The sequence below is a fragment of the Terrapene carolina genome, unplaced genomic scaffold, assembly GCF_002925995.2.
Source record: "Terrapene carolina triunguis isolate 2854851 unplaced genomic scaffold, T_m_triunguis-2.0 Scaffold62, whole genome shotgun sequence".
Taxonomy (NCBI): Eukaryota; Metazoa; Chordata; order Testudines; family Emydidae; genus Terrapene; species Terrapene triunguis.
In genome coordinates this window covers 33,599,552-33,615,414 of record NW_020664413.1, presented here as the reverse complement: position 1 = coordinate 33,615,414, position 15,863 = coordinate 33,599,552, and the positions used below count along the sequence as shown (strand labels likewise).

At 38.8% G+C, this 15,863-nt stretch overlaps 1 protein-coding gene across 12 annotated transcripts in view; it reads right to left on the bottom strand.

Annotated features, from left to right (window-relative positions):
- The window catches only part of LOC112110301 (sodium channel protein type 2 subunit alpha), a 93,476-nt gene that overhangs the window by 74,386 nt on the left and 3,227 nt on the right, over positions 1-15,863 (bottom strand). For 4 of the 12 annotated variants that reach the window (XM_024205348.1, XM_024205508.1, XM_024205665.1 and 1 more), the window contains exons 2-9: positions 14,455-14,573; positions 10,129-10,218; positions 8,199-8,327; positions 7,424-7,515; positions 6,239-6,511; positions 2,757-2,820; positions 1,957-2,098; positions 970-1,176 (exon numbers count right to left, since the gene is read on the bottom strand). In XM_024205348.1, coding sequence (XP_024061116.1) covers positions 970-1,176; positions 1,957-2,098; positions 2,757-2,820; positions 6,239-6,511; positions 7,424-7,515; positions 8,199-8,327; positions 10,129-10,218; positions 14,455-14,573 — 1,116 coding nt within the window. Of the gene's footprint in view, positions 1-91; positions 114-969; positions 1,177-1,956; positions 2,099-2,756; positions 2,821-6,238; positions 6,512-7,423; positions 7,516-7,611; positions 7,704-8,198; positions 8,328-10,128; positions 10,224-14,450; positions 14,574-15,863 lie in introns of all 12 variants that reach the window. The other 8 variants (XM_024205431.1, XM_024205589.1, XM_024205999.1 and 5 more) reach the window with 4 other exon arrangements.

Genomic DNA, 15,863 nt, shown 5'->3' with positions numbered 1-15,863 from the left:
TGTTCCACAACAGCCCTGGTGCTGCTTATAGTCTCAAACATCTGTAGAGAATTTTACTAAATAATGCTTTTTTTAAAGCTGCAGTCAGCACCAGATGTTGCTAGAAGGCACAGCTCGGCTGGTCTTTAGCCAGACACATACTAGGAAGATACAGATCAACTCCAGCTTTAGCTAGCCACTGGCCAGGAGTACGATGTCAGTCAACCAACTAGTCCATTAGGAAGTGTGAGGGGCTTCAAAAAGAGGAAAGAGGCTTCAAAGTAGGACCCAAAGGTTCATGGATTCTAAGGCTAGAAGAGACCATTGTGATCAGCTAATCGGACCTCCTATATAACACAGGCCATAGAACTTCCACAAAATAATTTCTTGAATCAAGACATCCAGTCTTGATTTTAAAATTGTCAGTGATGGAGAATCCAATATGACCCCTGCTAAATTGTTCCAGTGCTAATTACTCTCACCATTTAAAATGTATGCCTTTTTTCCAGTCTGATTCCAAGTGATGCAACACTACTCTAGTGGGGAGCACTGCCCACAAAATAAGTAAGTTTTCTTTTGGCCTGAATCTCTATTGTAATTTTCTGCTCAGTCTTGCCGTTTTCACAGCAAAATATTTGTCCTGAGTTACATTCAAGAAATGTAATGAAAAGTCATTTAGCTGTAAATAATTCATGTAGCAGAACCAGTGTTTTTTTCACATCTCCACCTGAGACTTCAATCTCCAGTGTCTCAGCAAAGTGTTCTTTACCAGATTTGTTACTAATCAACAGACTGAACTGATCATTTAGGGCTGAGTAAGGAGTAGAGCAGAGTCATTATTTCTCTATTGCTCGCCCTTGTTCAGGGGCTGTGTTTGTGTGGGGGAAGTAATTTACTACTGTGAAGGGGCAGGGTTTATTCTCATGTGCGGCTGAAAAGGACCAGGGCACAGTCTTGCACTAAAGGAGCAGTTTTGGATTACAAAGGTACCTGAGCTTCTTCTTGTTGTTTTTTCAACTGTTCAAGCATTTGCTGAAATTCTGCCTCCTTCTGCTCTGCTTCTTCCATGGTTGCTTGATTCTGTTCTTCATAGGCCATAGCAACAACAGCCAGGATCAAGTTAATCAGATAGAAAGAACCCAGGAAAATTACCAGAACGAAAAATATCATGTATGTTTTGCCAGCAGCACGTAGTGTCTGGGGAAAAAAGAAATAAATAGCTTTATCAGTTTTTTAAAGTTACTACATAGTCTCTATACATTATAATTTAGTAATGCACAATTCTATTATAATAAGAGCTTGTGTTGACACAACTGAATTTAGATAATTCATATAGTTTTTCCATATAAAAATATTGTGGGTCATATTCTGCTCACAAGTGCAAAACTAGAGTTAAATGGGCTTTGCAGAAGAATTTCTACTGGGTTCAAGGTAAATAAGATTCTGCAGCTCAGATGCTTCACAACTTCTTCTACAAACTAGAGGCTGTAGTAGTGTCAGCTGCCACAGCTCTCCCCCTAAACTGGGGTTTTATCCTGTAGATCTACACAGTAGAAGGCCCACTGGTCACACCTTATCCTTCCACACCCAAGGAGGTTAGAGACAGGATGTGCCCCTTAAGGAGGAAGCATGGTCTAGTGACATACAGAACAGTGGACTGGGAGCCAAACATGACTCTAGTATTCACTGATTGTGTTTGTACAATATACTTTACCAATTTGGGTAAAGATAGATAGATACTTTACCCACCTTAATACAGTTATTCTTGATTATTCACAATTATTCTTATGCAGTATAACCTAAGAGCCTCAGTCATCCACCAGATCCCTATTGTGCTAGGTAGTACAGAAACACAAAACACAAAGATGGTTCCAGCCCCAAGCATTCTCAGGGATATGTGGATGAAAAGCACTATGTAAATGCTATGTTGTAGTTCTAGTAGTAGTAGTAATAGTGTTTATTTTAGTGGATCCTCACCAGCTGATAAAGATTCTCCCAAAAGTCCTGAGTCATCAGTCGAAAGAGTGACAAAAACGCCCAGCTGAATGTGTCAAAGCTTGTGTAGCCATAGTTGGGGTTTCTACCAGCTTTTACACATATATATCCTTCTGGACATTGCCTACAAAAGAAGAAGAAATACTATTTTAAATAGATACTCCAAATCATTACACACTACTGTACATCATAGAAATGTTCAGGAGTATGAATTGCCAACATTCAGTCACTTACTCAAGATTAAATTATTCTCAGCTAAAATTTTACACTACAAAACAATCCAATAAAGGATGCTGTAAGGTTAACTAAGATAAAACAAATTAGAAAAGAAAAAAAGTATGTTATTTTCTAAGAACACTTCAATGCTTTAATAATCAAATGTATAATAAACTAGCCTTCCCATTCATGCTCTTGATTCTCACAAGCTTGTCAGCTGTCAGCACATCTCCTGTGGAATTGCAAAAGAGTGTCCACTGGCATGGCTGATAATAAGGGCACTACTCAGCCAGATGGCAGCAAATGTTTATTCTCAAAGTATTTGAATGCCTACTTTTAGGGAAAGAGGCTAGCCTGATGCACTTAGATAGGACCATTGCAAGTTCAAGTCATGTTGATGCTGATACTCAGAAATCCAGTATCATACTCCAGAAACTTTGTTGATTTGAAATAATAAACTGTGGAAGACACTGCAGTGGGTTGTCCGCTTGAGTTTTCCTAAGTTATATCTATACATATAACTGTTTTCATAAAAGACCATAAAATATAATGAAACATTTTCTTACCCTGCATCTGAACTATTGCCACACAGCAGAGCATCATTTTGTCCTTCCAAAAAGTAAAAATGACCTGTTTATAAAGAGAAAGGGGTTGGGGGCAAGGGGGGTGGAAGTGAGGTGAATTTACTGAAAAAATGTGTTTAGTCACCACATAAAGAAAACATTTAAATCTAAATTTAAGTGTACAAAATAATATAAACATTTGTGTTTTAAAGGAAATTAATGTAACCATAACATGGCAACCACAAACATAATTTTAGGAGAAATATCTTATAATTTTAGAACTAGGGGAAAAAGCAAAAATAATGTTTTTGACAAACAAAAGATTTTCTAACAGGTCTAGAAGACGCATTTCTTTAGAGAAACAGCAAAGCAATAGTACAGTAGAATCTTGTTAAGCCATACAAATGATTGGGAAACCCTCTGTTTTATACATTTGCAAATAACTGAACAAATACCATGAAAAAATTACAAGGACGCTGAATCAACAAAATTTATTTGTCCATATGTTTTGATATTAATTATTTATGATACTTCATAGGATACTAATTTATTCAACTACTACACTGCAATTTGTTGAAGTAATTAAATGTTAGTAACATGAGAACTCAGTACAGCATGCTGCTATTACATTTTGATTTTGAGAAGTGGAAGGAGACCACCAAGCTGTGTGTGTGTGTATGAGAGAAGATTACTAAGTCAAATTCTCTGGTGATGTAAATGGATCCATGTTCTATTGCACTTATAGTTTCATTACTGAATAACAAACATAATCAAGTTAAATCCCAAAGTAAATAAAAGTAGAGAGATGATTTTTAGATAGCCACAAAGATGTTCAAAATTCAGCCCTTTAAAGCTATCAATTGGTGAAACAGCACATGAGCAAAATGCTAGATTGTGCAGCTCTTACTCCTACTGACAAGCACTTACTCAACCAAGCAGCCCCATTGTCAGAATTAGGATAATTTTTAAAATAAGTGCTCATCAGGGTGAGTAAGGGTTGCACAATACAGCCCAATATTAAGGGAAAGCCCAAATTCTATCATCAAGATGAAGAACTATTTGTTGAAAATTCTAATGGAAGCAAAAGAGATTGGAATGTACTGTTTGGAATTAGCAGACTTTTCTTCTTTGGTATCTCCCAAACAATATATCCCAATATCGGTCTTTGGTCTAAAGGCTGACAGGAGTAAGGGGAACAGAGAATACTCATATCTGTAAGCAAAACCAAAAATATCTATTCTTTGTGGGCATTCATGGGTAAAATTGCATTTCTGGTGTGCTTCATGTAACTGGTCATTTTTTGACCTTTTGTCCTACAGTAAATTTACTCGTGAAGGAATATTGACTATGCCTCTAGCAGAATAAAACTATGCTAAGAGGAAAACTGGCCTTGAGGTACAGACATAAAGCTTTCTGTTACGAAATCAGATGATATCCCACGAGCAACATATTGGGCCAGAGGAATGACTAATCTTAAAATGCCAATGGCAATAAGAATAGGTTTGATTCACAAACGACAACTCATTTTACTTATGAAGAAATGTCTGGGAAATGCAGACCATGAAAATGTATGATGGGCTTAGAGAATCTGATCTCTAGCTTAACTACCATGTTAATAGCAGTGATTGACAATTTAAACATATTGGTTAACAATGAGAATAAGCTGAAGTGTAATGGAAGGGATAGAATTCTTAAAATCCCTAAGGCAGATTCTTGCCCCCAGTTTCCTTTGTGCCACTCAAGAGGTGCAAAAGGAACAGCAATTTACCCTATCTCCCCCTGGAATGGGGAATCTCTAATAGATGTAGCACCGTCAGAACTAGCACAACTCTTGGTGCAAGTGGCATGTCAAGGCAGGGAAGGGGAATAGCCAGAGTGAGATGTTTTCTGGTTATCACCAGAAAGCAGACAGTCCCTTATGTCTATTCTGTTTTAAAACTCACTGCAGTGATCTCAGAGACCAGGTCTACAGACTTGGGATAGGACTATGGTGCTAAAAACTGTTGCACAGATGTTTGGGTTTGGGCTGGAGCTCAGGTTCTGAAGCCAGGGGATGGGATGGGTTTCAGAGCTGGAGCTCCAGCCAGAGCCACAATGTTTTTGTGCCATAGCGTGAGCCCAAGTCTGTAGACGCGGGCTCTGAGATTCGCTGCTGCAGGTTTTAAAATGCAGTGTAGACTTACCCTTATAGACCATTGCCAGCTGGGCCACATGCAACCAGAGAATCAGGGAACTGTAACCAGCTCCTTGACCATGTCTCTACACTACTGCAACAGCATAAGCTGGACACAGTAGAGAATCTAATATAAATACAGACAGACAATGTGCAGACCTTATGCCCCAGATGTCTTAAAGAAAAACTGCAGTCCCACTCTAGGGGATCATCTAATAACTATTTAGAGAGGAAGGATGGTGCAGTAGTTAGGGCACTAGTCTGGAAATCATGAAACTTAGAATCAATTTCCTGCTCTATCACAGACTTCCAGTATAACCTTAGGTCCTGTTTTTAAAGGTATTTAGGTACCTAGTATGGATTTTTAAAAAGTCATTGGGACTTAGGTGCTTTTGAAAATCCCACTAGGTGCCTATCTGCATCTTTAGGCACCTAAATACCTTTAAAAATCTGGCCCTTAGTCTCGTGGCTCAGTTCCCCATCTGTAAAATGGAGATAATAGTAGACAGGGGTGTTGAGAGGATAAATATATTACAAGATTGTGAGGGGGAGATACTATAGTAATAGGGGCTAAGTATATAAGACAAGATCTAATTACAATGTAGGTTAAATCACTAAACATGATTGTAAGTATAATAAAATAGATCATTAACAATCAGAAAAGGAGCTGACACCTTGACAGTAATGGTATAGATTAGGACAAAGGAAATACAGCTCACCATATCAAAGCATGACAAAGACTTTCAGAATTGTTCTATACTGATTTTTATTATTTTTATTAACATTTTTGTTTGTTAATGTAACAGTTTGTGTCTTTAACCAGCTGCCTGTCTGAGACAATGCAAATGCTGCACTGGTTCCTGTACCTTTCTTTAAATCATTGTCCAAATGATAGGATATTAAGGATACTAAAGTGTTAGGTCATTGATTTAATCACAGATTAGAAATAAATGAACAGCTGTGTAATATGCAAGCTCTTGCTTATTCCTCCAGATCAAGACTCAGCTGGAGGGATTAGTTGTACTCCATCCAAATCATCTTTAAGAATTTTTTAAGGGAAATTTTAACATGCGGTGATAATATGATGATGATTTATTGATGAGAAATTTTAATCCACACTGAGACTGATTATTTATCTATACATAATGGCTTCCTTGGTTGTACCAGAACTACCAGACCTTTGACTTTTTATATCTTTAAATCTGGTTATACTACTTTAATCTTAATGGAAAGACAATAGCACCATGCTTTTCTATCTGTTTTTAAATCTTTCAGACAAAGCAATGTAATGAATCATATTATAAATTCTTACTTCTATCCTCGATGTACTCCTCCCAATTAAATGTGCTCACTGTTGTATTAACAAATGTTCCATTTTGGCCCATTGTGCTATTAAAGTAGGAAATAACATTTATTTCCAAAGTAGAATTGTCTGGAGGCCACTGCAAGCATTTGTGCCTCAAGTTGCCCATGAACAGCTGCAGCCCTATTAGTGCAAATACACTCAGACAAAACACAGTCAGGATCATTACATCTGAGAGCTTCTTCACAGACTGAATGAGGGCTCCCACGATAGTCTTCAAGCCTGCAAACAGAAAGGGATTTTTATTATGATGTTAAACAGATACTAAACATATAAAATATTATGTGCTTTTTCCTGCAAAGATAAAGATTTCATGCAGAATGACAAGAAAATGATTCTAATGTTTGTGATATAGTAAATTTTATGAAAAGCCCAATCGCTTGTGAGGATGAATGAAAAGCTGTAGGTTTATGTTCATTTGAAATTTGTGTATGGAAATAAAGAATACATATTGCCAAACACATTGGTAATGCCAAAACAAGTGATTTTATTATTCATGCTATATCTCAGCCCTATATAGAAAAAGTTTCTTGTTTTCATTTGCTGATGCTTCTTGCCCAAACCTTTATTATATTGTTTTGTTTCAAAAATTTTACATTGGTAAGACAGCAGAAAAGATCTTATTACATACTAATATTTTAAGGATACAGTGTTAAATCTTATGTTATAGAACAGGTGATGGTTTGGAGAAGAAAGACATCTTTAAAAAAATCCCCCATGCATGCCCATGCTATCCTTTATGGTTTTATTTCTTTATGTTAAATTTTTAAAACTGATTGCACGCTTCAACCCCAAGTGCTTGCAACAAATGATAAAATTTGCATCAATATGAAAGCCTTAAGATTAACTTTTTAAAAAATGTATAAAGAAAGCTTGATGTCATAAGATGCAAATCACATAGGCTGTTTACTGCAAATGTCTCATGCAAGAATTTGTTAAACTCAAAGGCTGATTCAGAAAATAAAATAAAACTAATACTAAAAAAGCAAAAAGCAAATTTAAATAAATTTAATTTTGATTCCTGCTTTTTATTTTGTTTATAATGTGTAGCAAGCAACACGGCTTATGCTTAAAATGTGTGATTAAAGCTTCAGTGGAATTAAAGTCAGCCTCAGTGTTTAACCTAGCTCTCACCTGGAATGACTGATATTGTTTTCAATGCTCGGAGAACTCTGAACGTTCTCAACGCTGAGACATTGCCCAGGTCCACAAACTCTGTCACATATCTGTAATAGGGGAGTTCACACACAAACACAATGACAGCACACAGATAACAGTTGGAGATACAAGGGGCCTAACACCTTACACCAATTACTTCTTACCTGGGATTACAGAAATAGTTTTCAAAGCTCTCAATACTCTGAAAGTTCGAAGAGCTGAAACATTGCCTAGGTTTACAAATTCTGTTATATACCTGTAGGATTAAATCACAGTTATTCAGAATTTAGGCAGATTTTATGCTACTTACTTGGGTCTTTCATCAAGACCTCTTCACCTTTCACTGTATTTTGCCTTGTATTATTAATATGCTTTCCTGACCATCAAATTAAACTTAAATGTCACTGAAGTAAACCACACTGATTTTAATTTTGAACACCTAATTTGGTAACTTTGTGGCATGAAGTCAAAGGGATCGCTTCCATTCTGGTAAACAGAAAGAAGACAGGATATGAAATTAGCTTCTCTTGAGAGTATAATCCAATATTAGTCACAATATTAGTGGCTGACACACCATTCTGGCTTCTGCAGTATGTTTAATTTTGAAATATTAAAATATGCAAAACAGGTAAAATCATTTTGAAACAACAGGAAATCCATGCTCCAAATGTTCTGCATTCCAAAATATGATGTAATTTGTAGCCACTAATTTCATACCCTCATAAACGTTAAAAATTGTTAAAAGACTTACGCGAATGTAATGACAGTGAAATCTAGCCAATTCCATGGGTCTCGAAGAAAAGTAAAATCTTCTAAACAGAAGCCCCTTGCAAGAATTTTTACAAGTGATTCAAAGGTATAAATTCCAGTGAATGTGTATCTGAGGAAAATATCCAAGCAAAAATTAATAGAGACAAATATTAATGACATATCATTTCTATATGTATTACTTTTTATAGTTATTTTATTTGATTTATTTTCTTCTTTTAAATGGCTTAAGGATTGAATAGAGGATTTAACTAACTTTAAACATCTGCAGAATTATTTGTCTGAGAAAAAAAGAATCGAAATCTGAATATTAAAATATATTATACAACTCTGCATTTGCAAGAGATGCTTAGCATCTCACAGGATCAAGCCTTTGGTTTCTGCCCAAAATTGAGTATTTTGGAAAAGTTGATAAAAATCCATTTAACTTTTTATGAATTTATTTAAAAAAACTTTTTCTTCCACTGCAAAGAATTTATTACCACACCTTTTTTTACTCAGGCAACTCAAAAATAGCCAACAGCTCCTAGCTCTCATTTCCTTCCATGAGCAAAGGGCAGCCAAAGAATGAAGATTTAGCTTGGAAGGTATTGGAGAGAGAAAGCCAACTTTGTGACATGCTCTCTTCTTGCTCCCAAATATCATAGAAGGCCAACCACGGGGATTCCGCTGAAATACAGATCCCCGGTTGGGGGGAGGGTTAGCACTGACCATATTCTGCCAGATTTTCCCCACTGCCAAAGCCACAATAAGTATAGAATAAGTTCCATGGGTGCAGTTCATACACTGTGACTTGCCCTCTATCCCTGAAGGTTCTGTGAGAACCCTTGGTAGCATCAGGCCTACTCGGAGCCTGTAGGAATTAAAACAGAGTCTGCTTCCATGCTTACCTCTAGTTACTACATGTTAAAACATCTTGAAAGAAAACCTGGCCTATTGGAGTTGATGGGAATTTTGCCATTGATTTCAATAGTGCCAGGATTTAACTAACCAGGTGGATATCATTCAAAAAAGTAAGTAATATAATAGTGTGGTCATTCAGCATTTGAGGACTATGCAAGATTTTCCTTTATCAAAGAGAACAATCAAGCTAATGTTCTTCAAATACCAGAAGCAGCATGGAGAGCAGTAGTTCCCAAACTGTGGTATACACAGTACCAGTCATCCACAGAGCACCTGCCAGTGATCTGTGGAGAGCTGGTTGTTCACAAAGTACTGGATTGCCTCCTCCTATTTTCCAGCTGTTAAATCAAATGAAAAGTTAAATCCATGAAGTATTCTCCCACTATTACTTTTTCATACAAGCAAATGCCTTAGTTGTCACCGGGATAGGGTGACCAGACAGCAAGTGTGAAAAATCAGGATAGGGGTAGGAGTAATAGTCACCCAAAAAGACAAAAACCCAAATATCGGGACTGTCCCTATACAGTCGGGACATCTGGTCACCCTACACAGGGATCTTATTTGTTTGCCCATGGAAGGGAGGTCTGCCCAATTGTGAACAGGAGGCATGGCGGTCCATGAGACAATCTCTCTATTGACGTGTTTATCACACAATGAAAAATACCAATAACCCACAATATGCAGAGAAGGGGCTAATTCCTGGCATCATTACATATACATAACTCCACTGAAATTAATGAGAAATATGTGTATAAAAAGCTTGATATACAGATCCTGTATGGCGCTACAAGCAGCTTTCCGCTCCCATGTAGAGAATGGAAGTTACAAACAACCTGTTAGAAGGGAGGTCATTTACGGTCTTGAGTTAGAGTCACAAGAGACAGAGGAAACAAGCAACAATGTCACAGACTAGTTGTGGTCAATTCATATGATCATAAATAACATAAGATCACTTACAGAAGCTAATATCAGTTTTGTGAATATATTTAAAGAAAATGCATTTAACTTACTCTACATTCTTTGTCCACTCCGGAGGGTTACTCATGGTCATAAATACACAGTTGGTCAAAATAGTGCACATAATAAACATGCTGAACAATGTAGATTATAGTCAAGGAACACACATCAGAAAAATCTCATCATAACAAGAATATTACATGAAGATCAACATTTAAGCAAATTTTCATTATCAGGAACTATTCATCCCTTCACTACTCTGTTGATGCTCAGGGAAAAAGCCCTAAATATCTCAGAATTTTCTTAGTTGTTGCTTTACATTTAAAAGAGAATAATCAGCCACTGAAATAAAAAAGTCTGACATAAAGAAAACTGAAGTTTTAAAAAGAGATGATAGATGATCTTTTTAATAAAAAAAGAGTGACTTGAGAAGGGGTGGACTATAGTACAATGGGATAATGCAACAATCTTTCAAGTCTGAAGATATGGACATAAATCTGATTTAGCTCATTAGTGTCAAACAGCTAAATTTATAGTTTCTCCCCAATATTGCTATGCTTCACAAAATCACTACATAATTTGGCATATTTTGCTGTACCTGTTCAGGGCTAGAATATTACATATGTTGCAAGGCAGGCCTATAAGACATTGGAAGAGAACACAGAGAAATTTGTCCCATACTTCAGGGGGAAGCATGAATGACACCCGCTTGTGCTATATTTGGCTTTGGTTATAATGTTAAAAGATTTTGGACCAAATTCTGTTCTCACTAATTCTGATCCAGAGTAAACACTGAAGCAAATCCAAAATCACTACATTAACTTTAATGGAGTTGCTCTGGATTTACCCCATTCACTATCAGGAGAGATAAAAACCACCACAGCCCAATAAACATTAAAGTACACCAAAATGAAAAACATACAGACATATGATATATAAAATGGCCACACGGTGGCACCAAAACCTACAAAATGTTAAGAACATTTGTATTTTAGAGACTTTGAGAACTGCTTTAGCCTGTGGCTATGACTAAAAACATAGGTGCAGACGGTACTCCTGCTCAGGAGTACCAGCATAAGGGACAGCAAACACTATGATGTTCCCCTCATGGAGTTTCCTCTGCAATCTTTTGATAAGCAGTGAGGGGGGTGAGGTTTCCAACAATACACTTCCTTCTCCCAAGACAGAAACTTAGGGTCTAGCTTCTAAATTACCCCTCCTTCTCTACTCCAGCCCTGTCACAGGATAGCTGGTCCCTGTGAATAGCAGGCCCAGCTCCCAGTGTGAGAGCAGGTGGGCCATTGAGGCCAATTAAAGGGGACAGGGCTATACCTGGGGCAACAAAATACTGTCGGAGGACAAGAAGAAGGGGAGAGATGAGTGGGATAGGGTAGGCTAGGCTAGGCTGTGTCTAGGGCTAGAAGCAGAACCAACTCCTGTGGTGGGGTCCTGGGAGCAAGGGGCCAGGTGTCCAGGAAGCCTTGGAGCTGCTGTCGCAGAAGAGTAACAGAGCTGACTGAATAATGAAGCTGGCCAGGACTGGGAAGCTGCAGGAAGCAGGGTTACCAAAGACCCCCGGGAGGGAAAGCTGTGAAACCCTAGGACAAAGGCTAAGCTCAGGGAGTGGTTTTGTTTGGTTGGTTGGTTTTGTATAGATAATAAACCCACTTAAAGGAGACTGGGTGTGACAGTGAATACTTGCAAGCTGGAGAGAAGCTCTACCAAGTCACAAGCCTCTTGCACTCTCCTCAAGACCCCAATCCCTCTCCCCCCACCACCAAATTGCCAGACTCACAGAGAGCCTTCTGCTGAGTTTGGAGAAAGATGAGCAATGCTGTTCCAGAGGCAACTGACTCCACCACACTTTCTGCCTGAGATTTCTACTCTGTGCATGGATACTAAGGGCACAATCAGTTCCTCTCTTATCTAATAATCATAAAATAATGATGGCTATTAATCCAGTCATGCAAAACCACTTTGTCTTAGAGCACTGAGTTAAAACATTAAACTTAGTATAAGAATTGAAATTTTTTTTTCAAAATAATTTACTTTTTAAATTCATTTAACTAAAATTCCACTTACCAAGCAGCCAAAAAATAATCTCAGCTATGTTGCTATCAGGTAACTATTTCATGACTAGAACGTACTGTGGTTAACGAAAGGGTGACTGACAGTGTTATAACTCCAACCATAATTCTGATGTCATAGTTCCCATCATTCCACCCACTTTCCTTAAAATCAAATTGTAAATGTAGAACTAAAATGCATAATAATGCCCTTGTCTGTGGTTTGCTTAGCAATAGAAAATTGTAAAAATATAAATATCCAGGAGGACAGAGGAACAGTGTGCACGATATATGGTTTTAAAGAAAATCTTGAAAGAGTTATTAAAAACAAGCACATGAATGCATCAAATAATTAGGATAAGAAAGACATGTAGCATATAGGTAACTAGTCTATAGTTTCACTTTCCTACAAATAATATATATCATTGGCTCCTGTTCTGTGCGATGTCTCAGTATGCAATCCACCTGGTAAGATCTCATCCACCAGGGAAATCTGTTTAAAACATGGAGACTGAAGGGTGTGAAAAGAGGTCAGTAAGTACCTTTATTTTAATTTTCTTCCCTTATATTAAAGGTTTTACAAGGCTTTGCAATATAAATAATAAAATAAAGAATAGAATAGAATAGCAACTACAAAATCACAATCTGTAGAGTACTTTCTTATTGCAACATTTTATATCTCTGCCCTCCAAACCATCATGCCAAGGCAGCACATAGCACCCCTTCCAAATCATTCTGCTAGTCTGCAATATTTGAAAGATCCCTTCTTCTCAGAATACTGTTTGCTGTGATACCACAGAAATTCAAATTTGAAAGGAGCAGAAGACAAGGGGCAGCAACTCTGAGGAGTTTTTCAACTAATCTAAAATCATGTATTCTAATAATTTTATACATTAATATATTGCACAGGGCTTACAAATGATTTTTATAGAAATGCCTCCTAAAAGCTGCATGCCCCTACTGTATTGCTGCTCCTGAGAAGTGTCTCACCATCAGAGCAGAATGGAGCAATAACAGGGGCATGTCTTTCCCACACTGTAAGACATGTGCCCACCCAATTTTTTCATAATGTGTGATCCCAACTACCCGCACCAAGATCAGCTCCATGATCCAGGAGAATTCCATAGTGCGTTGAGGGGTGTGATATTACCAGCACAGTATTTAGTTACCTTGCAACCTGGAATGGGAGTACAAAAACTAGACACTGAGGGATCTTACAGTTCTTTAAAATAATTGACATAGTACCTCTTGTTTTTAGGAGCATTGAACACATTAAAGTTATTGAAGTTACTGGGTTTGTTATGCCAATTGCATTTCAGCTTTAATAAAAGACTGTCCTTTTAAAATCATGTGACCATCTCCAAATATATAGAACACAACTCTGAGAAACAATGCGAGTAATGCTATGCACACGCTTCAGGGCTCTGATGATAGAGGACTCAAGTTTAACTCTATAAGGTTCAATCTTGCAAACACATTGAGCACTTTGCTTACTACCTTGAGTAGAGCCACTGATGTCAAGGCACTCACTACTCAAGGTAGTGTTTGGAGGATCAGATCCATAGTTACTACTAGATTCATATGATTTATGTTTACATAGAAGTGAGACAGAGTCATAGATTGCGTTACTATCATTCAGTTTTGAGGTTCTCTGTGAACTAGTCAGAATGCTCATGAGCTACTTGAAGATTAAAATTAAAGTACCTCCAGAAATACAAGTACATAAAATGGCAATGGTTGCCAGAAGAAACAGAATGATAAAAATACATATGGGACTAATAATTTATAATAAAACTCAGAATTTCAAGGAACCCTATTAACCTACGCTACTACAGCTGTGATCTGAATCAGAAAATGAAAAGGGGTAGAGAAATATTTTCTGCAGCTGTTCATGCAAGCTAAAATTGGGGATCAAAGATTACATTTTTTTTAATGCAAAGTGTCACTTAAGAATTGTAAAACATTTTAAGCAACATACCTGGAGCATGTGGGGAAAATTACTGGAGAGAGGAATAGGCAAGTAAAGTAAGTGGGTAATACCAGAGATGGAAGGAGAAAAAATAAGGAAGGTGTGGTAAGGGGAAAAGAAGAGGGAGAGGATTTGGCTGTGTGACTTCTGATCTCACCAGAACAGCTGCAGAAACGAGAGAAAGGGGAGGGAGAGAGACGAGAGAAAGCAGCAGAAAGAGGATGGAAAAAGCATTGTGGATCTTACCTGTCCTGGGATGGCCTACCAACTAATGATTTAAATACTAAAATAAAAGCAGCATTTTGTTCATTAATATTTTGAACCAACCACTTCAAAAAGGATATGAATGTACCAAAATTTTAATAGCTATTTTTCTAAGAGGATTGAAGGGAGTTAACATGTACACGGCAGAGGCGGCACTGAATCGGAAGATTGCCTTCCCTCTATTCAATACTATAAAAGTCTGAAAAAGAAAACAAAATGAAAAATTTAGAAAATATGTACAGTGGATTCTCATACTCTGCATCACTTGTGCTTCATCATTATTTACAATTAGCTGAATTCTACTCTCATTTACACCTCTGCAGACTCAACGACTTCATGTGTAGTTCACCTAACATGCAGGAGAGCCTCCAACTGAATTTCTACAAGTAGAATTGTATGAAAACATTTCAACAGCATTATTTAGAAAACATAAATATTCTATGTCTTATTTGACAGAGGACAAAGTGAGCTCTAAGTGTACACACCATTTGTGTACTGGACCGGCTTCCCCAGGTGGCAATTTAAAGGGCCTGGGGCTCCCAGCAGCGGCTGGAGCCCTGGGCCCTTTAAATCACCGCCGGAGCCTCGCCACTGCTACCCCAGGGCTCTGGCAGCAGGGCTTGGGTGGCGATTTAAAGGGCCCAGGGCTCTGGCCGCTGCTACCGCCCCGGGCCCTTTAAATCTCCACCAGAACCCCGAGCCCTGGGGCAGTGGCGGCAGCTGGGAACCCCCATGGCTTTGTCGGAGATTTAAAGGGCCCGGGACTCCGCTGTGGTAGCAGCAGCTGGGAGCCCCGGGCCCTTTAAATCACCACCGGAAACCCTGGCCGCTGCTGCTACCCCGGGGGCTCCGGCAGGGGGCTCAGGCAGCAATTTACAGGGCTGGAGGCGGTAGTGGTGGCCGGAGTCCCTGGCCCTTTAAATTGTTGCCCGAGCCTCGCAGCCCGAGCCCCGGGGTAGCAGCAGCAGCTGGGAGCCCTCAGGGCTCCGTCAGCAATTTAAAGGGCCTGGGGCTCCGCTGTGGTAGCAGCGGCTGGGAGCCCCGAGCCCTTTAAATCATTGCCATAGCCCCCGGCCGCCGCTGCTACCCCGGGGCTCCAGCAGCAGGGCTCGGGCAGTGATTTAAAGGGCGGGAGCTCTGCTGCGGTAGCGGCGGCCGGAGCCCTGGGCCCTTTAAATGGCTCCCAAGCTCCGGGGCTCCCAGCCGCCTCAGCAGCTGGTAGCTCCGGATGTGATTTAAAGGGCCCGGGGCTCCCAGCCACCACTACCGCAGCCGGAGCCCCAGGCTATTTAAATCTCGATTTAAAAGGCCTGGAGCTCTAAAGGCCCCGCCTCTTCCGGTTGAGGCCATGCGCCCCGCTCAGGACTCTGGTGTACCGGTAAGTCCTTTAAGTTACTTTCACCCCTGTTGGTGCCTATCTTATAACGCATATTAAGATATGCTAAACATAATTTTTATACATTTTTTAAAACTTCAGAATTTCCTACAC